Source organism: Orbicella faveolata, unplaced genomic scaffold, assembly GCF_042242905.1.
Source record: "Orbicella faveolata isolate gen_17 unplaced genomic scaffold, um_ofav_v1 contig_13, whole genome shotgun sequence".
Taxonomy (NCBI): Eukaryota; Metazoa; Cnidaria; class Anthozoa; order Scleractinia; family Merulinidae; genus Orbicella; species Orbicella faveolata.
In genome coordinates this window covers 19387422-19414898 of record NW_028301540.1, presented here as the reverse complement: position 1 = coordinate 19414898, position 27477 = coordinate 19387422, and the positions used below count along the sequence as shown (strand labels likewise).

The window sequence follows — 27477 nt, the reverse complement described above, 5'->3', positions numbered from 1 at the left end:
TGCACGATAGTAATATCTCAAAGCCTTTTCTCACAAACTTACCTTGTCCAGAGAAAGCTGATATCACTTTGGTTGTTGCAGTCTTAAGCTCACAAGCTCAAATGGTCTGTTTGCCAACCTGTTTTCATTGAACAAGAAATTCTACTCGCGGAAGTACTCGCGGTGCAGCCACAATAAACCCAGGCTCTGCGCAACCTTGCGATATTACCATCAAAGGTTCGAAGCTATTATCAAATTATTCAGGCCAGTCTCTTACAGATCTGTTTAACTTGGCTGAAGACTTTTTAACTCATAGATTTAGTAACATTCAAGCTGTATTGATTGTTATAAATCAGTTATGCTTTCTCCCCCATTAGTGTTCAAACAAAAAAAAAATCTTAGTGGGAGGGTTAGTGTAGCAGAGAACTGTCGTCATAAATAATGAGGTGCTCTTGCATGGAAAATAATTCTAGGTGAGGTATTGAAATAAATGACAACACACACAAGTGAAGGTAAACTTTTATTTAGACATTGGCAAATTGACCAGTAGGACATTGGTGAAGCGACAATACGTTGGCCAATCTACCCAAGACGTTGGTGAACGAGACGTTGGCGAAACAACTCATTGACAAAATGACCGGATACCGTGTCTTTCCCTTTGCACTTGCCATCTGAACATCTCTGCACTTTTCCTTCCCTAATCCCGTTTCTTTGCACTTCCAACATGCTCAAGTGCGGTTGCATGTATCCATGTCTTATTTACGAGTGTGAAATAAAGAGGGATTGTCGCGAATAATATACTATCCATCATGGCAGGCGGACAAGAACGTGGTGAAAGTGATAACAGCTGAAGGGACTGGGCACATGGAGACCTGGCACTAGATAAACAACATGTCTGCTTGTCCATTGATCACTGAATTTGATGTCACTTTGGATGAATTTTGAGATGAAGTAGGCCTTCAAAAAGACCTTATTAAGAATTTTACTTTCGTTCGAGTTAACCAGGACTAGCAGTCCGCCTTTTGTACCTACCTTTCTGGCATGGTGACGTGGCAAAGCTTAAGTTAGCGAGTTCGTGTCATTGAAAACAATCAAAGGATTCAAATTCTCTACGTTCTTTGCCATGAAAGACGGATTAACACATTAACAACAACTAATTTTATAGAGGAGTAAACCGTCAACATGACTGCGTTTGTTCACAAGAGAACAATACATTGATGGCTCGATACTGGTCAGTGCACTGTACTGCGATATTTCGCATACTGCAAGTGGTATTATCCCTCTGCTGAGGAATAGTCGTTCTGGTCATGAAAGTGCCGCAAATTTTTGTCCTTTGTTTTAAAGAAATAATGCTCAAGACATTGCGAAAAGACGCTTGAATTTTCAGGCGAACTTTCATTGAAATTTCGCAGAGACAAAGAACGAAATTCGTGCATTTTGCTCTCATTACTTTTGCACAATACTGTACAATGATTTGATCCACTGAAATTTGATACAAAACATGCACTGAAAATTATGTTGTTTTGGTTGTTGTGCTTTAAACTGGTGCGGTCTAAAGCGTTTCTTTTTCAGCATTTCTCTCTCAATGCTCTTGGAAATGAACTTTTTTAGTAACTGTTTTGTCAAAATTATGAAGTGGAATTGATGGTATTAAATCTATAATTTTCATATCGCAAATTCTGCGATATGATATGCATTCTTGAGGTAGACGATGTAACTCTTGGTGATGTGTTGGTCACAGTATCCACCAAATTTTGTGGAAAAAAACGGTAAGGATCAAAATTCAGTATCTTGCACTAAAAAAAATAGCTTATTTTTGGTTTCCACAAGGAATGATAATATTCCTAAGGGGTGTGCAACAAAAATGGAATTTCCGGGAAAAATCCTTTCCATGGGGGGTATGGATATTTTCGGAAACTACACAACAGAGAAAAGCGAAGTCACTTGGTCTAGTTCTAGTTTATTATTAAACTGATAAAGCAGTAAAACCACATCACATCAACAACTCTGCTATTTTCCAATGGAAAAGCCCCCAGAAGTACATGGTGGATGTTAACAGGTTTATAGAGGCCCTGCGCCTAAGAAACGACCGATGATTTCCGGCTAAAAAATAAAATCGGCCGATTTTGATCTCCCAAGCAGAGGTTACCGAATACTATTTAAAAATGAATTTCTTTTGTTTCAGTTTCGCTTTAAACCAAAAATATCGAGCCACAAACTTTTTCCGTCTGATAGCAGCAAAATCAGGCCGAAAATAAGCCCCCACAAAAAACTGTTCAGAAATTACTATCGCAACGCAAAATAATGAGAAAACTACACAGTGTTGAAGAAAAAGGCCTTTTAATGCAATATCATTCGATAAACATCAAAAAACTGCCGAAGCGATTAACAAATAAAGTTTCAAATAATGCATACTAAATTAGATGGAGTGTTGGAACTGATTTTAAAATAATTATTTCTCAAAAGTTCAACGCTTTTGAAAGCAATCACAGTGATGAATCAGACATTGGAGGGATACACATCACGTTTCTGGAAAAACATTTTTCGGCCAAAGTATATTGACTTTGTACAAAGCGTTCAAAGTTACCGTGTTTACCGTTATCCTGCTACTTCGGCGAAACACTTCTCTTTTGCCAATACAGCCGTGGACAGCGTGGTAAACGCCACTTTAAACCTTGCTAGGCATTCAAAGACCATCCTGAGTAGAAGAACGTAGAATTAAAGGAGAAAGGAAGATGAAAAATACGCAGCAAAAGAAAATAAAAACTCGAAATTACCATCTGCTAACGAAAGTTGAATCTGGAAAATGTCGTGGCGTGACAGCGGCCATTGACGTCATTTGTCACGTCAAGTCGCAAGAGCGTGGGAAAACGAGTCTGCAATGTCCTTCGGGTGGTCAGCGGCTAGGGATCCAGTCGTGACCCCATAACTCAGATCACGCTGTGGCCAAAACGGTGTGGCGGTTGGGGAAGTATTTCTTTTTCAGTGACCATCATTTGTGAAAAATAACATAACATTGTTCCACTAAACGTTTTCTGGCCGGGAAAAACTTTTCCTATTTGTGCATTCGTTTGGATTCCGCCGCTATTTATACAAATGATGTCAATGGCCGCTGTCACGCCACGACATTTTCCAGATTCAACTTTCGTTAGCAGATGGTAATTTCGAGTTTTTATTTTCTTTTTCTGCGTATTTTTCATCTTCCTTTCTCTTTTGATTCTACGTCCTTCTACTTAGGATGGTCTTTGAATGCCTAGTAATATGTGTTGTGCTGCTCTTTACGGCATCGGAAAAGTTGTGCGAATTAAAAAGTATGGATCAATATTTAAGAAATGGATCTTTCAGATTTCTGTGATGCTAGTACAGCAAATAAAATCAAAAGAGAGGAAAAACACTAAACAGATTTTTATTTGCAAGTTCGTGTATACACTTTGCAGTGCAGTAAAAGTAAACTCAATTTTATTTTTGCAAGTAAAAATTTTATTCATTTTATGGGGATGACACTAGTTCTAAAGAATAACAGTCAGTTTTAGCACACTAATCAGAAAGGGCTTATCTTTGAGCAAAAATGGTAAACGAACGACACAAATTAAACAAAGAAAACGATTGAAATGAAAGAGTCAGCGGACACGCATTAAATGCCCAATAGAGGCGAACGTTGAGAGTGCCTTTTGGGCAAAACGTAGTAGACCACACAAATGTTTCTCGCCCCAAACAAAGCAAACAAACTGCATGTTGCGAATGATGTAAATTGAAAAGATTCCTTACAAGAATTGGTTCTTGTGGAATGGAAGTTGATGAAATCCAGCATGATCGCATGCTTTATTTTCTTGTTTACTCACAGCCATACAAATTAAAGTGAGTTGAGAAGGCCACCCTTGATAGTTTATAAAATGACCGATTTTCTATTGTAATGATATACATAATGGAGCTCACATAACAGCAATAAAATTATGGACAAAGTGTTGTTGTTTTGCATGCGATCCTGAGGAAAAACTGTTGGTAATTAATTCATTTGTGTGTGACAGGCAAGAGTGTGTGCAGGGCTTTAACATAGGTTGATTTCAGTAATAAATAGCCAAGTTTAACCCCTCTGCACAACCTAGGTGTCTGCACACATCTGGCCCCTGGTCCCAGAATTTCAAAACACTACAAATCATCCTGATCAAATCAAATAAAATCAATGCAACTTGGATGCAGATCTTTTATACAATCGATCACTACTTTTCCCCCTCGGCTCTCTTATCTTCCTTTTTGTACTCTAATACTTTTTCCCTATCACCTAGTGGGATTATCAGGTCTTTAGGAGTTTACCTTCTGTGGCTCAATTGGTGCAAAAGAATGAACTTTTCATTAACACTGTTTCAAATAAAAAATTCAGTCATTATAGAAAGAATATTTTGATTTCTACACATGTGTTTGTGTAAAGTGATTTTACTGGTCTACAGTTGAGCTGCTGGTGATCAGAATGGCACCCAAGAAGAGCAGACACCTTTGTTTGCAAAGTATACCTGGCATGATTTTGGTTGTTGTTTCGCATGCGATCCTGAGGAAAAACTGTGAATAAACCTCCGAAAAAAAGCGTGATCTTCAAAGTGTTAATATTTATTATTATCAATGCACGTGGCCAAATGACAAACTGCCCTCTGTAAAACGTGCCATTTTGCGGGCCAAGCAACGGCCAAATGGGAAATGCACGGGATGAAAATGCATTAGCTGCCCTGATTCTGATTGGCTGCAGAGATGTCAAACAACTTCGCTTGGCCAATAATATCCTGAGGATAACATTTCAATGCTAGAGTTGGTGTGAATTTTTGTTTGTGAGATTGCACTTGCTCACTTTGTAGTTCTGTAGTGAATGTTTGACGTTTTTAATTTGAAGATTTTGAAGTCTCCAATTTTTAGCTTTTTTTTAGTCAAAACTTGCACATAGACAACAAACAACTGGATGAAATTGAGCAAAAAGCTCAAGTGAAATGCAACAAGAAAACAAATGAGCTGGGAGCAAAGAAGTTCAAGAAATGGTGTGAGAAAAGAAAAATTACAGTGGATCTCAAAACAGCAAATCCAACAGACTTGAGTGAAATTCTGCAAAAGTTCTTCGCTAAAGGGAAAACAGAAAAAGGCTAAGCATTACTCCAAGTGCATTGACTGGAATTAGAGCGGCCATTCATCGCCATCTAATCTGTGCTCCACTTGGCCGAAACATAAACATTTTGTAAGACAACGAACTCACGTCTGCCAACCAAATGTTTAAAGCAAAGGCCAAGCTATTCACGAAAGAAAACGATGCGAAACCGGAACACAAATCATCTATTCAGTCAGGAGACAGGTAGAAATTGAATCAATACCTAAAACTAGATTATATTTGACTTTTATTGTTAACAGAAAAATTTTATTTGGCTCTTGTTTAGCTGATCGTATTGAAGCAACAACTTTCCAGATCATACTTTCATGCTACATCTCTGTGAAACATTTTTTCTTATTAATTTGGCCTTGTGTATTGATAATAATGACAATCAAATGACTTTTGTCGGGCATATAGTTTATTTGGTTCCCTCGTAGCATCATTTGCGCCCTCGCTCTGCTCAGGCGCAGATGATGTTACTCGGGCCACAAATAAACTATATGCTCTCCAAAGTCATGTGATTGTCCTATTATATAGACAAGAGTGTTTTACTGGAAAATACACCACTCGTAAAGTTCATACGAAACCACATCCGGGACTCAGGTGGTGTATTTTCCATATCCTCGCTAGTGAAGATATTGATGATTTCACTGATATCAAATTTGTCTCGTAAATTGTACTTAAATTCGTTGGTGTATCATTGAAACATCTTCAGGTCTTCCTCGAAAGTCTTTGGCAATATTTGGTTATCTTTGGAAAGTTTCGAAAAATGTTTGGCAAGGTTCTTGTGACCTTTGGACAAGTTTTGAAGCATTTTTGGAAATCTTCGAAAAGTGGTCCGAAATCTTCGGAAAATCATCAAAAATGCCATCATCAGTATGTCTATACAGGGCTCTTGAAAGGACCCGTGTCCTACGAAGACACTGTCTTGGTCAGATGAAACAAATTGTGGTTGGACATCACCTAAAAAAGTAGGTAGATTTTTATGCAGCCTTACCGTAAAATGCTTTACGATAAAAGCATTGTCCGGACATCATGTCCGACCACAGTTGGGATTTCGTTGGACATGAGCAAATTTTGGTCTGCTAGTATGCGATGACCGACTGTTATTTGCAGCCCTACTATGTAATAAAAAGAACATTACACATCAGCTCGAAGATATGAATTTTATGTTCTTGTGGCAAGAACAATATCTCACTTGTTCTCTGTGCTCACTCGTGATATATTGTTCTTGCCACTCCAAGGCTGTTGCCTGAGGAAATTTTTAAGGAGCCCTTCGGACTGCTAACTTCAAAAGTAAGGAGCCCAGGATAAAATTTGCCGTGAATAATCCCGGGGTGGGGGGGAGAGGGGGGTTGGGGAGGTTGGGGGAGACGGGGGGATTGGGGGGAATTGTGGAACTTTAGGGGAGGGGTCCAGGGGCAGAGATTTCCATGAGATACTAATATGGTCTATTTTTTTTTTCTCAAGCATCTGAGCAGGCTGAAATCCTAAATCCTTGAATTTGATTGGCTAATCATATGCACGTGACCGGTCCAGCTCTTTACGATACGGCCCAAGGGCCAGATTTTTTCACCACTGCCTAAGGTTCGCTGCTAAAAGTTAGTGGTAATCGTCAATCTTTTGCTTTTTTTACACATCCATTGATGATCAATGACAAGAGTTGCATAAACAAAGCCATTTGTAATCTGTAAAAGCAATATACTGCAAGAAAAAAACAAACAAATGTTATTTGCCAGCTTACCAGTAGGGTCGGTCCATATAGTGAAAACTGTGACCTCGGGCTTGAAAATGCTGAAAATGCAGCATTTTCAAGACCTCAGCCGGCAAATAACATATATATATCAATCAAATTTTTGAAGTAAACTGTTCAGCAAAGTGATCAGGCCATGACTGATGAAGAATACTATTTATGGTCAAACAAATTCAGTAATTGGTGTATCCATGCAAGTGCTGCAGCATTTTTTCCAAAAATATTATATTGCTGCTTTTGTTTTTGAGTGGTGCAATTCTATTTCAATAAAACAAAATACATTGGAAAAATCATGAAATGCAAGCTGCAAATGAAAACAAATAAAAACGAAAGAGGTGTTTGAGGGGTGGGGGTGGGCTTGAATTTGGCCTCAGTAAAATGTGCTTACCTTCCCCGGGCTTGGGACATGAGTATAAACTAAAGGTGATTTTTGAGGCATCATTATGGCATTATGTTGGCCGCTTCCTTGGAGAAAATGTTTTCTTGTATATTGGGTGGAGCCACGACAGTTCGTTTGATAATTTAAAATATAAAACCCTTGTATGAAAGAAGAATTGTAATGTTTCCTTTTTGCTGGCCAGTTACTTGAATATTTCAACTTTTAGGTCGTGAATAATCCTTTCAGAAACCAAAGAAATTCATTCAGTACATCTAAGTGAAATTTTCCAAAGTATTGGACAAAAAAAGCCCAAGAATTTAGCCACATTTATTTTTATTCAATTTTACATATGTCAGCAGCATCATAACTCCAATTCCAAAAATATTTGTTACCAAAGTAGTTATTTTACAAACTGAAATTAGTAATTAAAGTATCAACAGAGACACAATCTATTGGCGTACATGAAGTACAATTATTCAATACTGAGCTTGCAATGCATTATAGGGTAATTTTCAAATATCGCTGTTTTCGGCTGTTTTGAAAGCAGGGAGAGACTTTGTTGCCATGTTTTGGGCCATATTTCTGGAGAAAAAATCAAAACAGGGCCAGACTAGCTGTTGTTTTCCGTTTAATTTATTGTGTGAGTGATTTTTTGACCGATTTCATGAGAGAATTGACGTCATCGGACAGATTAGATGGGAATGAAAACTCCATGTTTAGGCGTCCACTCAGGCTCCTTGAACAAAACTTTAGTCGCCCGCACTCGTAACTTAGGCGCCTCAGGCGACCGGGCACCTGTTGGCAGCAGCCTTGCACTCAAACATGAATTTCATTTATTATATAAAAGTCAGTGGTATACCGAGCGGTAACAAATTTATAAAGACGATATGATATCCTCACATGTGAAGATATGATATCCTCACGTGTGTGGATATCATGATTACCGAAGATTGGTGAAGATTGGCGAAGACGACCGAAGAAGATCCGAAGATGTTTCGATCATTCACCAACAAATTTAGGTGTAGTTAAAGGGACAAAAGAGAAATGTTGTCAAACATGATATCCACACACATGAGGATATCATGTTTGACAACATTTCTCTTTTGTTCCTTTAACTACACTTAAATTTGTTGGTGAATGATCAAAACATCTTCGGGTCTTCTTCGGTCGTCTTCGGCAATCTTCGGCAATCTTCGGTAATCTTCATAAAATGTTTGGAAACGTTTGGAGAATGCTCAGAAATGTTCATCTGGCCTTTGGAACAATTTTGGAAAATCTTCGGAAATGTTTGGAAAGTGGATTATGATGACGGGAATTGAATGTATGAACTTATATATCTTTTTTGGAGGAAATGTGTTTTTGAATGAGGATTTATACCATGGAAATACCGACAAATCACTGAAACCAGTGAAAGTATTACCTTGAGGTGGAAGTAGCCAGGGCTGGCTTGTTTTGGCAAAGTGGTGCTTCCAACAGTCCCTGTATGGTGATACTGACAAATCTAAGGTTTCTGCGTATTCTCACTGAGTCGTTCCACATTGTTTTATGTTGGATTATGATACAGAGAAATGAAACTATGATCTGATATTTTTTTGAAGGAAAGGTGTTTTCAAATATGGATTTAAGCTTATACTGTGGAATTACAAACAGAAATCTCAAAATCAGTGAAAATGCTGCCTTGAGGCGGAACGAACAAGCTTGTCTTCGTTTTGTCAAAGCTAAGATTTGGATGAAAAGTAAGTGCGTACTTACACTTTTCTGTCGATAGTGATCAAAGTATATTTTTTATTGCTTTATATAAATAATTTTTATATATTTTCTGCAGTTTCTCCAATATTTAATGGTTAATTGTGCAAAGTCTTACAGTTTAAGTTTTTGTTTACGATGAGTTGAAGCTAAATAGTGCTTTTTTTCAAGTGGTCATAATGCAAGCTTATTTGTTACTGCTTCCTTTATAACTTTGTAATTTCTACAAGTCTAATCTTAAACTCTGTGAAGTCTCAGAATGTTACAGAAGTTTTGAACTTTTTTAAGTCTAATTACTACAGCTAGTTATGATCAAGACCACTGAGTTTTAAAACTTGTTTTCGTTGCAAGCAAATGTAATGAGCTCATTTTATTTTTAGGTACAAATGGTAACTTGACACTTGTTTTTCGGGGATGAGTGGTTGCAATAGAACTGATGAATCTGCAGTGATTCTTCTTGATATTTCTGTTTCCAGGGGCATTTTGATGTAATTTGTTGCAACAAGTATTCCAATAAAGGGAATTTTGAAACATTCATATTTGTCAGAGCTTTTCTAAGGAGCTTTTCAATTTTGGTATGGAAAGACTCCGTGGCGGCAAGTTGACCCGCAACCTCTGGGGCATGAGACATTTTGACATTTTGCATCCAACCATGTTGGATGCAAAATTTATGAAAGTGTGTAGATAGTAAAAGAGTTCGACTCCCACAGGATTACTGTGGTAGACAAACATGTCCTCCGTTTCATTGTTTTGGATGTGAAAATACTCAATAGTTGTTCCCCCAAAGCCAAAGCAAGTCAAAGTCGTGTTTGTAAACAGAATAATTGTCCTAGCTCCTTAATAAAAGCATGTCTTCTCGCATACCGACGGAATAGGCAACGTTTGTGTCAATTTACATGGTCCAGAATTATGGGTTCTGGTCACTATAAAATATGGACTGCGGACTGCGGACTACAGACCGGGTATAAAACACAGAGTGAGGTATAAACCACGGACTGCAGTCTGTGCTTTATACTGACCAGTTGTAACTAATATTATGTAATAAATGTACAGTGGCACCCCGCTATAACAAACCCCACTATTACAAAGACCCCGTTATAATGAACAACATTTGAAAGCCTGGCAGAATTACAGTAAAATATGTGGAAACGAACCCCGCTATAACTAAATCCCAGCTATAATGAATAGATTTTGACGGTCCCAAGACACAATTTACGCCGCTATAACGAATATTTTGTCTGACATTGATGATTTCTCACAGGTGTTACTGAGACTTCTGAATTTTAAAGTTTTAAATTGAAAGTGTTCTTGAAATTTATGTCCTGATTGTCGGCGCGTTACACTTACAGTTTACAGTATCAAATGAATAAAAGTAATGATTTCTACGTGTAGTATTGAATTTTTGGTAATTTTGAATTACCCCACTATAACAAATATTTTTGCTGTTAACCAGATAATTTGTTATAACGGGTTCTTTGTTGCAACGAAGACCCTGCTATAACGAACATTTTTATATATGCAGATGGAAAATGGCCTTTTCCATGGCTTGTCAATCTGTACGGTTTGTACGGACTCTGGCAAGATGTGATTTATATTCCCCTTAAGTCCCCCTAATGAGACGCAATTCTCCAACCGTATACGGAAAGAAAACCGGCCTTTTCCATCCATACAAACCGTGCGGATTGACAAGCTGTGTCACCTCCTGGACTCTGGCAAGACGTGATTTATATTTAAGTCCACTTAATGAGATGAAATTCTCCGACTGTATGATTGAAAATGGCCTTTTCCATCCGTACAAACTGTATGGATCAACAAGCCATATCATCCCCTTAACTCCAGTCCCCTTTATGAGATGCAGTTTTCCAACCGTTTACGGATTTAAAACAGTCTATCACTGTCTGTCAAACCGTACAGATCGAAAAGTTGTATTTTCGGACCATATCAGATTGTGTGTATTGGACAACCCTCCGTGTCTGGCATGTACGCAAAAGCGCCAAAAGTGTACATTTGTCCCAAGACATTTGTCCATGATTGTCTGAATTTCAGTTGAAAAATAAAATGACACTTTTTGGTGGTTTTTCACAGTCTGAATGTGTTTTTTCTCCACTCTGTGAATAGATCGTAATACAAGGACTATTTTTGAGCTATTTTGTGTTTCATTGACACGTATTTTTTTGTTTCAATTCTCCCCAATGCAAACACGTGGTGTGAAATGGAATTTGTTCTACCTCATACTCACACATGCAGTATTTGAAAGGACAAACATGGGTAATGCTGAAGGCAGCAATGGGCATAAGGCAGCATAGATCATGGTGCATATGACAAGAATTTCTGTCGAACAGCAGGAAAAGAGGAGATTTTCACCCAGGGAAGTTGAATTTCAAATTTCAAAATCATCTGTGGCATGAATTTGTGATACATGCAGTGAGCGGGCATCATAAACAATCATTTTGTCCATAGGGTACTGAACCAAATATCAGAAAGTTGTTTCCAGTCGCTGGAAGTCATTTCCCTTTATTTATTTTTGAAACAATAATTTTTATGGTGTGACATGTTTTAATGTTGTGGACAATGAGTTGGTCAGGTCTTGTTTGCATAACTCAACAGTACTCACTTTAAAAATCTGCCTTCTTTCAAAAGCTCACATGTAAGACATGTCAAAGCGAAATGTGTTTGGCAATCGATCTTTCTACACCTTTATAGCTGGGAAAAACATAATTTTGAGCTCTGCAAGCATGGAACTCACTTTCCATTCTTAAGAATTGTTTTAAAGTCAACTCTTCCACACTAAATCAAGTGAGTACTGTTGTATTCACTGCCAGCATGCTGTGAGGTGACTTCTGTGAAATAATTTCGAAACAGTACCGTAAATCTCGTGTTGAAAAGTAGTTAATTTGCAGGTTTTCTTAGTTGATACCTTGAAAACATTGATGAAACATTGTCTTCTTTGCCACTGAGCATTGTGTGATGACCAATGAACCCTGATGTCACTACCCGAAGAGTGTAGTGCCTCTATACTTAAACGTGCTGTAATGACTGTCAAGGTTATCACTAAGATGACTTAAATACCAAATTTGTCGTTTAAATACTTGAAGTATCTGCAAAACTGTACAGTACAATGTAAACAGTTTGTTACGGATACAAATCAAGCGATGCTGTTATCACTGCCATCACATACAAAAGTTTTTAAGGTGGGTCCAAAACTATTGTAAAATGTGGAAAAGCTGTGTAAAAGCTCTTACAAATGCCTTTCTAGTGTCAGGTGTTCACATTCTCGGGTTCTAAATGCTTTTACGGCTATAAAACATTCTAATTGTGCATTTTTCCACAAGACATGAAAATCAGAAAATCATGGACAAAAGTCCTTGGGACACTCATGTAATGTAACAAATTATCTGTGTTTTGCAACTGAAGTTTGAAAAAAGTGCTGCTATCCTTTTAAAAAAGTGTTGATGTTCCCCCTCCCCACTCAAGACAATAATGAAAATCAGGTGAAATTGCAGGTACTAGTTTTACTAATTGACACAAAAAAATAACTCATGCATGCCTTGCGTGCCTATGTTTTTTGCATTTGTAGAACGCAGTCCTAATGCAGACTTGAGTCGAGTTTCATGGGACGTTTCACCTTGGTAAAAAGTTTAAAAAAGGATCAATAAGTTTAAAAAACGCGTGATTACTACATACATACATACATACATACATACATCATTTATTTGTTTACGCAGGTCGGTATATAGGCAGCATAAGCTGATGTGGACCTGCGGTTAATTAAGAGTTACAAAATAAAAAGTAAGAAACCTAATAAACCTAATAATTACAAAAACGTGTAAAATTCTAAAATTCTAAAATTCTCCTATATTTTATGTTATGAAATGGAAGTGGCAAGCCTATTCAGCAGGTGATTAGTTTCTGGTTTTGAGCAAAAGGTATTTAGACTGTATTTTAGCTGAAACAGAGGAAGGCTGTCAGAGACGCTAAAAGTGCTGTTGCAATGATTTTGTTAATAAAAACATACCAAAAATGGTTTTTATGTTACCATTTACCATGTAGTTTTCAGATCTTTATAAATGTGTTTGCTTTTCTGTATGTAAAGGTGAATTCTAAAGAAAGCTGTGAAGAAATATCCTCTCCTATTTTCAGAAAAATGCTGATGTCAGCATTTTTGTTGAGATTCAAGGCTAATTATCTCGAAAAAATGCGTGGCTACCCTCATTTTTCTTTGTGGATTCCGATAGCCCTTGCAAAGATCTACTTTTTCCGCAAGGTCCTAACCTGGCGCAAAAACCTTTGTATTTAGTAGGCACCGTCCTTAATTGATAATTTCCAGTGGCCACAAATAGTTCAGTATCCAGTGAAGCTCAAAATTGAATCAACGGAAGAGTAATCTGAAGCCAAGATCTATAAGAGTAAGCCAGAACTAAGGAACAGCAATGTAAATGCTGACTATTTCTATTCATCAGTGGAAATATTCGAATCAGTTGCCAGTTGCACAGAGTTTGTTTAGGATAAACCACGGATAAACTGGCATGCGAGTGCAAATGCTAGCTGATATTTGTGCTGCTAACTTAGAATACCAGCTGTAACACAGTGTACTTTTAAAAATTAGCTTTTATGCTTAAAATTACCAGTTAAAGTAAAAATGAGATTTTAGCATGAATTTTGAAGGGGAATGTTCTATTAAACTCGTGACTTACCAAAACTGGAGGCGTCACGCAACGTGTCAACAATAAAGCAAGGAAATCAAAATACCCCCTATTATGTGGCCAACTTTTATTTGGCAGCCAGTGGTCAAAATCTCAGAAAAATTGTCAGCTATACACTGTAATAAAAACCTCTATTCAACAGCCACCTCTATTAAGTGGCCGCAGTCAGCTTCTTGCTGTCCCAAGGGTGATTTTGTTTTGTTTTTTGCCTCTATTAAGTGGCCTGTTGTCTTGTCCCCCAGAGTGGCTGCTTAGAGGTTCGACTGTAATCTGCAGGAAAATAGTGGACTTTGTTATTATGTTATATCTGTCTGTAAAACTTCAGCTGTTCACAAAGATAATGATTTCAGCAACAGACAGCTACTTAAGTTATATCACAGGTGTAGAAGACGAAAGCACTCATAATGTTTGATTACTACTAGTATATATATCTAACTCTCACACACACACCCATATTAATAAAGTACAAATATTGAGACTGGAGGCTAAATAACTGGGAAGCTTACGAGTTAGCCTCCAGTTTCATTAAGGTACTACTGAAAATAACAAATCAAGGAGAGCAGAACTAAAAAAAATGAATAAATAAGAAAATAAATGTAGAAAGTAGACTTTAGGACAAGGTTTCAAAGTGTTGTTCTGAGAGCAAATAAAGTGTTAATTTTTTAGAAAAATAGGAGACATTTAGGTTTTTTAAGTCTACTGGGATATTATCCCAGAGAACAGTTGCTGAAAAGGCAACTGTTAAGTTTTCCAGAGTCAGTTCACTCTTATCAGTCTGAGTATTTAATAACATAGTCATCACCATCACACTTGTTGGATTTTTTTTCCTGAGTTGTCCTATTCAGTTGGAACTTCTTTTCTCAAGTTCGAAGTCAAAGTTTTTATTTGTAACATAAGGCTAAAATTGTAGGAAGAATGCTGTGAATATTTGCTGGTATATCAAGAGATGGGAGCAGAGATTAGTGCAAATTTAAGTTTGTTAATGTACATTATAGGCTAGGTGACCATTTGAGCAATTGTGTATTATGGAAGTTTGTTTTCTTATAACTGCAGGAGTGTGCGTGAAGCCACAGGTGTTAATTTGAACATGAGAGTTGGTGTGCATATGGGAAAAGTTCACAGTGGGGTTCTGGGTCTTGTCAAGTGGCAGTATGATGTCTGGTCTGATGATGTGACAACTGCAAATCATATGGAGTCAGGGGGCCTTCCAGGGTATGTCCAGAACTCAGTGTTTCATTGTAACTTACTGTTAACATTTTCTACTGTGAGTCTGTATCTTGTGGAGAACTAGTAAGGTGCACCATGAAGGTGTATTTAAATAGGTAAAATTATTTTGGTTTTAAAAGTATAAAGTAATTTTTTTTTCCAATGGTCATATAAAGCAATATTGAAGGTGGGTACAAATTGATGATGTTTGTTCTGGTTTTTACAAACTTGTTATTAATTAATGTTTAAAGTGCCTATGACCCGTGCTGCTTGTTTAAAAAGGCTGTTCAAAATAAAGAAGAATGGCATTTCCTTTTTCAGAATATCTTTTTTCGCTTTAGAGATATTGACGTTTTTGTACTACGCAAATTAGGAAAATGATGACATCATGAGGTTTGCAACTAAAATGGTAAAATACTGAATAAAGAATATCTCTGGAAATTTTGAAGCAGTGTTCTTCAAACTTGGCACCAGAAGTGTTCATCACGCCTTTCTTCTGTATTTTGAAAAGCCTTTCAAATAAGCAGCAATTATTTTTCATTTCATATTCGATGAATGTGCAGTGTTAGTCATAGGTATATGTTGTACGAAGTGATATTTTTCTTTCATTCTCTCAAAAATTCTTTGTGCCTTTTTGAGTTAAATAATAAGAGAGGCAATTAAAAGTGCTGAATTTGGTGAACTTTCTTCTGTTTCTTGCCAGACGTGTGCACATAACAACTTCTGTACTAAACTGTTTAAATGGTGATTATGAGGTTGAAGAAGGACGTGGCCAGGAGAGGGATTCTTATCTAAAGCAGTACAATATTGAGTCATACCTTATTGTGGCTGAGCACCCAAGGGTAAGCACAAGATAAGAATGTTGGATTTCCATTCAAGAAGAGCTCTAAATACCTATAACTTTGAGGAGGTTGTAAGAAACTTTTATACACAGTTTGAAAAACTCCATATTAGTCAGTTTTGCCTTCCAAAGATCTTATGCCTGTATGGTATTTTCTTAAGTGTGTGAAGTTTTGGTAGTATTATCTAATCATTTGTTTGTATCTCCATCTGTATGTATCTTCATGAATGGCCTTGTTGTTGGATTTTACCTTATGTAGAAGGTATGTTGTGGCCGGTTATAAAATAATGGTTCTTTAACCCATGGAAGCGTGAATGAAATTGCCCGCAACCCACCCCTAATTCCTTGGCTTTTTTTTGGAATATTTCAGTGCGAGCGAAAGCACAAAAATAAACCATATGTACAGTAACCACAGACACAAGATCAGGTTTCAAGACATCATTTATTTAAAGTTGAATAAATGAAGGGCCAAAATATTAAAAAATATTAAAGTGCCATTAACCCCGCAAATGTGTTTTCCTTAAATAAAATCTACTGGTTTCCCTGATTACTTTAGCGAAAAAATTATCTCAATTGATAGAATCCCTGCGTTTCTACAGGTGTTTGAACATGTAATTTCTCTGTTCGCAACAGTGCAAAGTGGGATCTGGGTCGGGCTACTAGTGACATCACTTCGGGAACCGGGCTAAAACACTCGCGAGACTTGTGACTAAGCTTTGAGGGCTGTCAAAACATTTTTGGGTTATTTGAGATTCATATTTTATCAAAACTGGGCAAGATTTGTAAGTGAAAGAACTGTATCATCTAGCATTACAATTCAGAGTCTAGCTACGATCCGGACAGCTGCGATGTATATATTTTTTTTCCATTTCGAAATGCGGGTCACCAGTGGAGACCACTGCATTGTAATTTAGGCCAGGATCAGGATTGACAATTTGCTGATCCATTTCGGTTATAAAGGCACAAATAATGGCTGAAGAGTTAACTTACAGCTCTTAAAGAGTTAAAAAGATGTCAATGAACACGAAGAGTTGCTAATTTGCCTTTAAGGAACATGCAGATTTCGAAGTGTCAAAACATTTTTAGATTCAAACATTAATTTCCCCCGAAATACAAGTTAAAATGCGATGCAGTCATAGTCTACGCTTGCCTACTTCTCCAGATCAATGATTGAAAATAGTTTAAACATAAGAGATAAGCAGAGATGTCGGCAAACAATATCCAAAGGTAAGGTAACTTTTCGCTTCATTATTGTTGACCGACCATAGTATATGCATAGTCAATTACTGTGTACGAACACAAGCTACACAAATTTGCATATTTCGTACTAGTATCATGGAAAATCCTTTGACAAGATATTAAAAAGAGGTTCAGTGTAGTATCAGTAAATGAATGCTTATCTGCTTTACTGTTTACGTACGCTAATAACCTGGGAGTTCTCAACTTATTAGTTTACGTTTCAGTTGACTGACAAGCACATTCTTCTTTCAGCACAACAATCTCTGTCGGTAGCTCTAGAGTCGAATCTTAATCGTTTGTTTCACTTTCCTCATATATTTATAAATGCTTGATCCATTCTAAGTTTGCAATTTAGATATATTTGTTCCTCAAAGACGAAGCTCAAGGAACAAAACAATTCTGTATTCAGAACGGCCATTGAGAAACACGGCCGGAATACGACCTCTAGCATGTGTGTGTTTTTATTCATATTCATGTCTTATACAGTACGTTGACAATGTCAAACTTTCACTAGAGATTAAGAGAAGAAAATACAGGCCATGAAAATCTCTAGTTTTTTACAGTAGCGGCAAACCCGAGATCGAAGAATTCCTCTATGGCTCCCTGGCTTTAGCTTCGCACAGATCAGGCCACTTCTTTGGTCTTTTTCTCGTTTCTGGTCAAGTTTCATCGCGATAGAGGTATTGAATGAAGAGGAATACTATGCATCCTGTATTGCTACTGCCTCCAACAACACATATTCCTTGCATTCTGCAATGATTTTGACACACATATTGTATGTGTGCATATATCCTTTTCAGAAACAAAACTTTGTTATTCCCGAAATGATGTCAGGAGCCAACTCCTCCCATTCTCCACTTTTCCTTGGTCGTGAACATGGAAAAGAATTCGTAGGAAATTAATGAAAATAGCTACAACGATAATTTTTTTGCAGTGGTGATCAGGAGAAAAAGGAAATTTATATTAGCGAAAAAAAGTTTGGGGGTTAGTGGCACTTTAACAAAAAGAACTCAACTTGATGTGTAAAACTGATAAGAAAAACAAGAAATTATATTATTCCTTTATCGTGTGACAAAATGTCCCACAGAAGCTGAGAAAATTGAATATGCAAAAATGAGTTAATTATTGACTTCAGAGGACTAAAACGAAACCAATATACAACAGAATTTCATTCTTGTACTATAACGGCTAACAATGAAATATAAAAACGAAGAACTCATATAAAAATCAATCTGAAAACAAGAAATCAAGTAATTTCTTTGCCGCATGACAAGATATTATGGCACTGCGAAAGAAAGATGAAAATTGTAAACTTGAATCAAAAAGACGACAAAAACAAGCCAATTATTTTGAGATGGGTTGTATTTCATCTGTGTTAAATTAGTGGCCATTTAGTTCTTTTCTTGGTAGTTCTGCAGTAGCTGAGTAAGACTCCAAAAAATATTTCAACAAAGTGAATAAACTAAATAAACAAACTGCTTGGAGGTTGCTGTAATTAAATATGCAGAAATCCAGTGTCCAAGATACTGTTCACTTTTAACCAAATGAAAGAAATGCGTAAGGAAGTTCAATAACAATAAATTTTCATTCACACTGAGGCAAAGAAACCCCTTTAACAAAAAAAATGTTCAAAATTTCACAGACGTGCTTCGCTGCATGACTGCATGTTCAAATTATTCTTCACTCTAAAGCGAAAGCTTTAGTTTTTGCCGACCGCTTTAGCAGTCATTTTAACGCCCGTGGCTTTACCAATTGTTCCAAAAAATCATTCAACTTCAAAGTAATAATGTACCTTACCATTTTTGTTTCTTAAGTCCAAAAAGCTGCTTTAAATCTGCGATCTGTCGTCAAAACTTACTTCAAAGCACTCCGATCTTCATGTTTTCACGGCAGTTGTAGGAAGAAAAACTTCTTCACCAGAAAGGTTTGAGGACTTTGTACTCCTTGATCTTCTATACTGAGGCCACCTAAACATTGGTTTGTATTTTTTCTAAAACCCAAAGTAGTAATTTCTCTGTGTTAGGAATGAAAACAAGACCTTGGAAGTTTTTACATTTGACCCGCACCACGCCATGATTAAAACTTTCTTTTACTTTAAATTGTGTATTAAAATGTGCTAAAAACTTTACAACAATTTCAAATTGACTCATTTTTCTTCTTACTTGTGTCAGAAATTTGAAGTGGTTCTGCATGAATAGAAATCATTCCCAAACCCATCTGGCATACAGAAGAGATATAATTAGGGTTTAAGCTAGGATTTGATCACTGGTGGACAAGTTGTCACCTTGGCTAGAATTTTGGAGGACATTTTTATTTTTCAGGAATCACCTTTTAGCAACCTCCTTCTGTAAAATGGTAGCGGCTAGGGCTCGAAAAATATTCGAATGCCATCTTGCCCGTTGGGCAAATAACTCTCAAATTTTGCTTGCCCAAGTCACTTCCCAGCTTGCCCAAGTTTTCAAACTCATGAATAATTCATGACCCAAAAATGGAAGTCAAACTACAGGCGTGTTTTAATGTAATAAACCCACCTTAACTGTAGTCCTCTTAGTGCTGATCACTTTCATGTTAATGCCATTATATTGTAATACTTCCAGAACTTTAAACTTCTTCATTCTGCTTTTATGAAGTTGTACGGTTTGTTATAATTAACATGAATGAACACACTGTTATAATCAGATTGAATTTTCGAACGTGTTAAAAAAATGTCATCAGGAATTAAATTTTGTCCCACAGCATCTTTTGCCATTGCCTCCCTGTTCAAGAAACAAAGTTTGCGAAGGTGTTGTTGTTCGTTCGTGTACTTACTTCCTTAAGTTCCTGTATTACACGCTGGGTATCTTTGTAATTGTTATTATACAACCTTGAATCAATTTGTTCAATTCGTTGAAGATCGCATTCGACTCCTTGAATGTTCACCTGCATCTTGTCTAGCTCCACGAAATCATTGTAAAGAGAAGTGCGAGACATTTGTAACACACAACTGAATTAACAACAAGTCGCCTTCCCACTTCAGTTTTGACACAGGCACAGTGTTGAATTTGAAAAGCTGGCGAGAGCATACTTTTTCGTTTGAGTGAATCAAAAATAGTTTCAGTTGAGGGAAAATGTCTTCGTTTGAAAGAAACACTATTTTAAGTCATCTTCCAAGAACCCTGAAAGTATTTTGATGACTTACTTAACCATTTGTTTTTTAATAATATGATACTTTTCATTTCGCGCGGCGGCGCATAACTATGTTATCACTAGCAAACTTGTATGTCTTGCCGAAAACAGAGATTTACCTGGATTTTAGCATCAAAAATGCTGACTTCGTTTTCGCGGTACAAATATGCGGCTTGTTCTCGCGTACAATTTCTACAGCTTTAATATATCATTGTTGAGTTAAGTTTTGCACAGAGAAACTGGAAAATGCTCACAGAAAATTGATACAATTTTAAGAAATAAACACAGCATTTTCGTGCCCGAGGCGGCTAGTTTTAAGCCTGGAAGGAAATTTGATCGGGGCAGATTTTGATCACATGCTAGGCAACCACTTCTGAGCCGTGAGCATGTGTCACGCAATCAACTAAACAACGCTATAAATTGTAATTTTCTTCAAGCTTCATCTAAACACTTGGTTACCCTTGAGCCTAAAATTTACCTTTTCTTCTCAAAATCATTATCAAAAATTTAGTCGGCGAACGGCTTGCCTGGGTCCTTTCCCACAGGGCAAATAAGGAGAGAAAGTTACTTGCCTGAAGGGAAAATCTACTTGTCCCGGACGATCGGACGAGGTTTTTTTCAAGCCCTGTAGCCATAGTCACCAAAATCTAAGGGTGCTTTCCATTATGCCAAAGTGACTGGACAGAGACCAGTGGGAATACTGGAGGAAAATGAAACGACAATTTTCGATCAAACCGGTTCAGCGAAGAGCAATGGCTCTTACCATTTTTAAATTCCTTTTCTGAATTTCCTACCTAAGTGAAGAGAAGTAAGGCAATGAACCATTTTGTAAAAATGGAACGGCAAATCTCAGTTGGAATATTCTGACTGGAATATTGGGATCACCTCCAGAGGTGACCCCGAATGCTCTGGTCGCAAGGAACTGAAACAGACCTTTCCATTTGACTTCTGACCAAAAGTTCGGGAATCTTTGGTATAATGGAAAGCACCCTAAGCGTTTTCAAATAGGAGCACTTCGTGCCATTTTACATGGGGCTAATACTGCTGACCACGACAAACCCACATTGAAATCCTTGGAAGAATGTTCCCGCGCTGTTATTTTTTGGTTGCAGTTTTTTTTTTGTTAAAAAGTCTTAGCTACTGTTCAGGAAAGTAAAAAAAGAAAAAGAAAAAGAAAAAAGAAACAGGTAAAGAATACAAACATGCAAAAATTTTGGTCGGATTTGTTTGGCTTAGTGATTATTAGAGCATGACTGTGAATTTAGAATGAACTTGAAATGTGGGATAAAATTTATTGCACGTTCTGTGTTTCAGCTTGTAATTTCCTTACTGAACTGTATCTCTTCATGTGTGCTTCCTTCTGAGTTTTTCCCCAAAGTTATGAAGCGGACAAACAATTTCAATTGCAGTGTTGGACTGTCCCAATGGTGTGGCCTAGCTCAAACCCTGTATAATAAATATCTTATTAACCTCATCTTCTTGGTCCATACTTTAAGTTACGGATCCTTGTTTTTCCCCTTCCATTTCTGGCCCGCAGGCTTTGAGCTTTGGCCATAAATCAAAGAGGAAAAGACGAGGATTTGTAACTTACAGTATGGACCTCGAACTCAGTTTGACCAACTGACTGACTGACCAACTGATTTACTGACTTACTGACTGACTTAGCACCTTGTAGATTTTGTATTTGCCTCTTGGTCATTAATTAGCTTGTTGAAATTTCAATGACACAAGTGGAAAGATTTCTGAGTTAATTAATTTAAAAAGCTAGCATATTTTCAACTATGTTAAAGGTGATTGTAAAGCAAGGCGTCTTTTGCAATATTTCTAGCGAAATGATACCGTTATTAAAGAGACCAAGCAGCAGGATGACACAGACAAGTTAAAGGATAGGTAAGTAACTTAGAAACTCCAAGAATGGTACAGTTACTGTTTTTCCTATAAAACCTTGAACACCAGAGAAAATTTCTGGAATGTGTATTGTGGGATTATGCAATATGTTGCATTATACCATATAGCTGGTGATTATCTTGTGGCTTTGAGGACTAGATGTGATGCGGCAGACAGGTAGACTGGGTACTAGTAATTTCGGGTGATTGTTTTCGGGATAAGGCGGCCATTGCCATAGGGAACCCACATGTTTATTTGAGTACTGCAAATGCTCATATTATGTAATCTAAAACCAGAAATTAAAGAGAAGAATAAACTTAATTGCCTGTCGTCTTCTTGTTAGTTTTCATTCTGCACCATGATTGGTCTGTATTGGAGAATCTTGATTAGGGTCCTGAGTATCGACCGAACGTGGTGAGGTCTGTATGCACGACCGAGGTCAAGATTCTCCCATTCAGACTGACCAAGCTCGGTTAATAAGGTTTTTATTATAAGGCAAATTTGTTTAATGTAACTGGTTTGTATTTAACTCACATTTTGCTTGTGACCGGCAATGAGCTGCACTTAATTCTGCCAAAGTTTACTCGTCCTCTTTACTTTTTTTCTCATCAGGCTTTTTGGCACTTCGATAAATAAATATTGTTAGAAGAAAATGATCAGTATTTTTGCATTTTAGTTTGCAACTTTTTCACCACAAAACATCACCAGTCTAGATAGGAAATTCTAGATAGCTTTCAATATCGATTTCAGCCAATCAAATTCATGAATGTGGTACTTCCCAGTCCTTGTGAGACACAGCCATACATGTATACACCTTTTCATGTTCATTTACAAAAAAATATCCTTTCATTTGTGTCCAAATTTGTTTCTTTATGATCAATATACTCTCATTAACACCATTATGACCTTCATTTGCAGGTAAGGAACGTTCAAGAATAACATTTGCAAACAATACCTTCCTTTGACATTCGTTGGCTGTAAATGTATTTTAGTTTTTGTCGAAATAAAATTTGTCGTCATGAAACTACAATCATTTACATTTTTGGACAATACTTTTTCAACAAAAGACTTTCAATATCACAATTTGCATGAGAACTCACAATTAATTGAAAGGGTGAGTGCAAAACCATACTAAGTGATGATTTGGGTGAAAAAAAAAATTTCTCAAAAGTGCCTAAATTTTCACGCAATGGTCTTCAATGTAATGGAAAAACATTGTGTATTTTTGTTGCTAGTTTTTGCTTCATTTTTGAGTTATAATGTATTCAAAACAAACTTGGCTTTTTCTAGCTGTGTTTTTAGGAGTTTATTTGTTTAACAGGAAACAGACACTCTCTCAAATGAAGCGCCTCATTCACAGTAAATTGACTGCAAATTATATTTTGAATACTGACGTGGGCTTTTTTCACTTGTTTGCAAATTGTTGCAAGAAAATCTGCTTGGGTCAAGATAGCTTTGATTTTCTGGAGCAACAAAGGGAGTGTCTTATGTCAGTAGGATGCGTGAATGTAGCTTCTGTTTGTAGCGTTCGAAGTCAAAATCAAATCCAGCAGTATCAGTTAGCTGTCTTCCTTGTAAGTTGGAGAATAGCATACAAAGCGGGAATCTGGGAAACATTGTTTACATCGGTTGTGGTGACATGCAACACACATGTGAAATTGATCGGGTGTCAAAGGAAATACTATCAAACAGAAGAGATGCGCTGCTTTAGAGCTCTGTCAACTAACAATCAAAGTGTTCTTTTAAAGTACCTTGCCTGCCTGCCTGCCTGGTGGTTAAGAGGCATCATAAAGCCTTGAAAAACCCGTAATTCATTACCACATTTTAAAGAACCAAAATGTGCTCTGATTGCTCGAACAAACTGATACCCATGCAGTCGAGGTATTGTCGTTTCCTTGTGAAATCAGTATTTTGCTATGATTAAAGTGAAATCAACATCTTTGAACTTACGCGTTCTTGTGAAATCAACATTTCGCTGCTTTTGAAGTGAAGTCAACATCTTTGCGGTCACAAGTTGAAGTGAAATCAACATTGAGAAAAAAAATCTTTATGGTCAGACACTGACTTTTCAACATATAAACACCTAAAGACGCCGCCAGAGGAAATCAAGTTTTTTTGCATACATTTTATCTTGAAAACAAAGCAAAATCAGGGCTTGAAATTGTGACTCACTGGTCGCCAATGCGACCAAAAATTGAGCACTGGCGACTAAATTTTCAGAACTGGTCGCCAGCTGGCGACTTGATCGCATTTCGTCTGATAACTAAAGAAAACCACGACACAACTTTTGTTTTTAAATCTTTATATTAGGAAATCAATCGGATGTGGTAGCTAGCATACAACTCAGCTTTCTGTTCCCAGTAAAATAATGTCTGAATATTACAAGATAATCGAAAAATATTGAATGTATTTCGACACGTCGATACCGCGTTCACAGCGCGCCATATTGTTTCAGTGGCTTCTTCCGAAACTGGGATCGCAGGCGCACTTCAACACCATGTGCTTTTCATTTGCCGCGAAAATGGTGGCAGATATACCAATCAGTTGAAGGAATTACGTGAGTTTTTACGTGTGGGGTATTAAGATTCAGCCAAAAGGTTAATCCAAACTTTGAATCCGTCATCAGTTGTTGATGTAGGGAAAGCGGATTTCACCAAACTGTTGGCAGTGAAAAGGTGTCGAGGAAAGCAAGTCGAAAATAAAGAACGGCATTTCGAAGAAGTAGCAAAGGGAAAATATGCAAGGACCCGTGTTTGTCTCACAATGAAAACCATGGACTTAAAACATTTTATGCTTCGCTTCATTTAAAATGACTATGGAGACAACCATCACCTTCGGACCAGATACATAGTACCTGGGAACAACGGTAGCTTTATAACTAAGTGTTACTCGTGCTGTTTCTAATTGTTTTCGCTCTTCAATTGTGACTTTTCTTGCGTGCAAAGTAACGTATAAAATTGTGTTCTTGTGGAACTTGTATATAGAATAAGTTGGCGACCAAAATTTACGATCTGGCGACCAAAATTTTTCTGTTAGTAGCCAGCTGGCTCCCGAACGAAAAAGTTAATTTCGAGCCCTCAAAATCAGTGGCATAAATACAGGACCATGTTTTTCTGTTACATTGAAGACCACATTCAAAAATTCAGGCACGTTTGAGAAAAAAAAGATTCACACAAAATCGTCACTTAGCATGGTTTTGCACTCACCCCTTCAATTGCAGTATTATTCTACAACCATATCCATGAAGGTGACAATCTTTAGTGCAGTGAGACAAACATTACAGCCAAATTTATTTTTGGAAAATAAAAATTTTATCAAATTTGGCTGAACGATTTATCGCTCAACTGCCTCACTATTGAGGCATCGTGACAAATATGTTTGCATGAAATGATACCATTGTCCACATTTAGCTGCCGTAATGGTACCAATATTTTGTTGTAGGGCTTGCTTCTGCAACAGCTGAGTGTGATAATTTCCCACAGCAAGCTTCTTCTCTGTTATTCATCTGTTCCTGTACCTCAGGACGGCTGATGTCTGCTTTGATTGCCGCTTTTAAGGAACGTACAACTTGTTCTACAATGTTGAAGAATGGACTGTAGGGTGGTAACTTTTTTAGTTCTGTGTTGGGACTGGGAATAGCGGGGTTATTGTGGGCTGGCACTCTGTCATATATGAAGATAACATGTTCGTCAGTAACGAGGTGTTTGCCAAGAAGTCATCAAATCTTTGCGCATTCATCCCACCAATAACTGCAGAGTAGAAAACCAGACCATTGGTGGGTGAAACGGCCATTGTGACAGTAACATTTCTTCTTTGCTGACCACACACCTGTCTGTTGGCCCGTTCCTCCAGTGTTTCAGCCAGAAAATTTTACCTGAGGGCCAAAGTGGCCCCTGAAGATCTTTTTTAGGGGCCAATTTTTTAGAAAAGGGGCCAATAAATTGAAAGCTACAGAATGAAAAAAATGCATCAGGGTACCAAGGAAAATAAAGCAGTTTATTAGGATCTATGATAAAATTTATAGTAAGTGCTTTTCGAAGTGTTTCTACTCAATAAAATTTCTTTTGAAACAGCTACTATTATGAAGGATCCGTGCATTACAAGAGAACAATCCTTAGGCAAACATGACGTAGTCAATGATCAAGGGTTTGCAATGCATTATAGGGCGATTTCAAACATGGTCAGCCATTTGGAAGTTTTCCGATCTGAGAGAATCAATACAGCAAAGCAAAAGCAAGGATTGACTTTTCTTATGATGAATGTGTTAGAAGCAAAGATCTTTCAATATGAATTTCTTGAAGGTCATAATGTGTGACAAAATAACCTTATTTTGTGTATAGTAGGTCCACATCAGCCCTTCGGCTGCCAAATCCCCTCTACAACCCACTTATCAAATAAAGTTTACTTACTTACTTTACTTACTTACTATTGATCGTCAACACAGAGAAATGTAGTCTCCATTATGCCATATTATGGTGACTAAACCAGAATTTTTGGTCGCCAAGGATGAAATGTTAGTTGCATTGGTGACCGTATCGATCACAATTTCGAGCCCTGGATGACTTTTATAATATTATGACTGTGTTAAGCCTGCAGTCTTGTAAATAGAAAGGGCCATACTGGCCCTTTTTTCGTTTTTCTGGGGGCCATCTCTGATTGTAACGCAGGATTCCCACAATGGCGCGCTCTAGCGGAAACACTGTTCCGCTCTTCTGTGACTTCTTGCAGTCCAAATATTGTAACCACATTCGTCTATGAAAAACACTGGCTCACCACAGCATGGCCCATGGACCAGTTGGCATAGTCCAGTCGTTTCTGAATGACATCAGGACAGTTTCTTACTGCAGGAACAGGCCTGGCCAATTTTACATGAGACAACATTACTCCCAGAGTTCTTGCCACAGCGTGGTCGCAGATTCTAGGTTTTCAAAGAAGTTGTTGTCTCAATTCTTCATCAAGCTGTGTTAGCGTCAGTAAGCAATTTTCGCTCAAAATTTTGTTGAGGCAGTCTCTCATCTCATTATCTACCCTAACATTGTTTGGGCCTCCACATGGTCTTTCCGCGATTCTGCCTTCCCTTACATATCTCGACACAATACTTCTGGCTGTGGATCTGTTGATTCCAAGTGTATCTGCAACTATTAAATAGTCTTCATTGACATCTTCAAAGGCCCTGATTATCCTTTCATGATGTTCAAATGGATTCTATTCTTCGTGGCATTCCTGAGGAAATCTAACTGTCACTGTCACATGTACACTGTATTGCGCCCTCTGAGTTGTATGCAAAAGGTTCGTATGAGGCTGAATTTATATCTGCAAGGGGAGAATTGTGAAAATATGACTTTAAAAAAGTACATCTGGTCCCTTGTTCTATAATCAAATTTTGAAGGAAAATTGGGTGAGATATCTCTGTTCAAAAGAATCACGCTAATGAGGTATTGTTTAATGTTA

The 27477-nt window shown here is 37.4% G+C and overlaps 2 protein-coding genes, 1 long non-coding RNA gene and 1 pseudogene across 4 annotated transcripts in view; 2 read left to right on the top strand and 2 right to left on the bottom strand.

Moving 5' to 3' along the window:
- LOC149115467 (uncharacterized) overlaps nucleotides 1-27477 on the top strand; it is a 309029-nt gene that overhangs the window by 120318 nt on the left and 161234 nt on the right. The window lies entirely within an intron of this gene.
- The window catches only part of LOC110050848 (adenylate cyclase type 5-like), a 205222-nt gene that overhangs the window by 55524 nt on the left and 122221 nt on the right, over nucleotides 1-27477 (top strand). The window contains exons 6-8 of the mRNA XM_089284950.1: nucleotides 14742-14900; nucleotides 15598-15736; nucleotides 21968-22029. Coding sequence (XP_089141076.1) covers nucleotides 14742-14900; nucleotides 15598-15736; nucleotides 21968-22029 — 360 coding nt within the window. The remainder of the gene's footprint in view (nucleotides 1-14741; nucleotides 14901-15597; nucleotides 15737-21967; nucleotides 22030-27477) is intronic.
- LOC149115475 (uncharacterized) lies at nucleotides 2303-3016 on the bottom strand. Its single transcript, XR_016206059.1, has 2 exons — nucleotides 2757-3016; nucleotides 2303-2677 (listed from the first exon to the last, which is right to left on the bottom strand). It is a non-coding gene; the product is annotated as an uncharacterized LOC149115475 (long non-coding RNA).
- LOC149115474 (uncharacterized) lies at nucleotides 25379-27057 on the bottom strand (annotated as a pseudogene).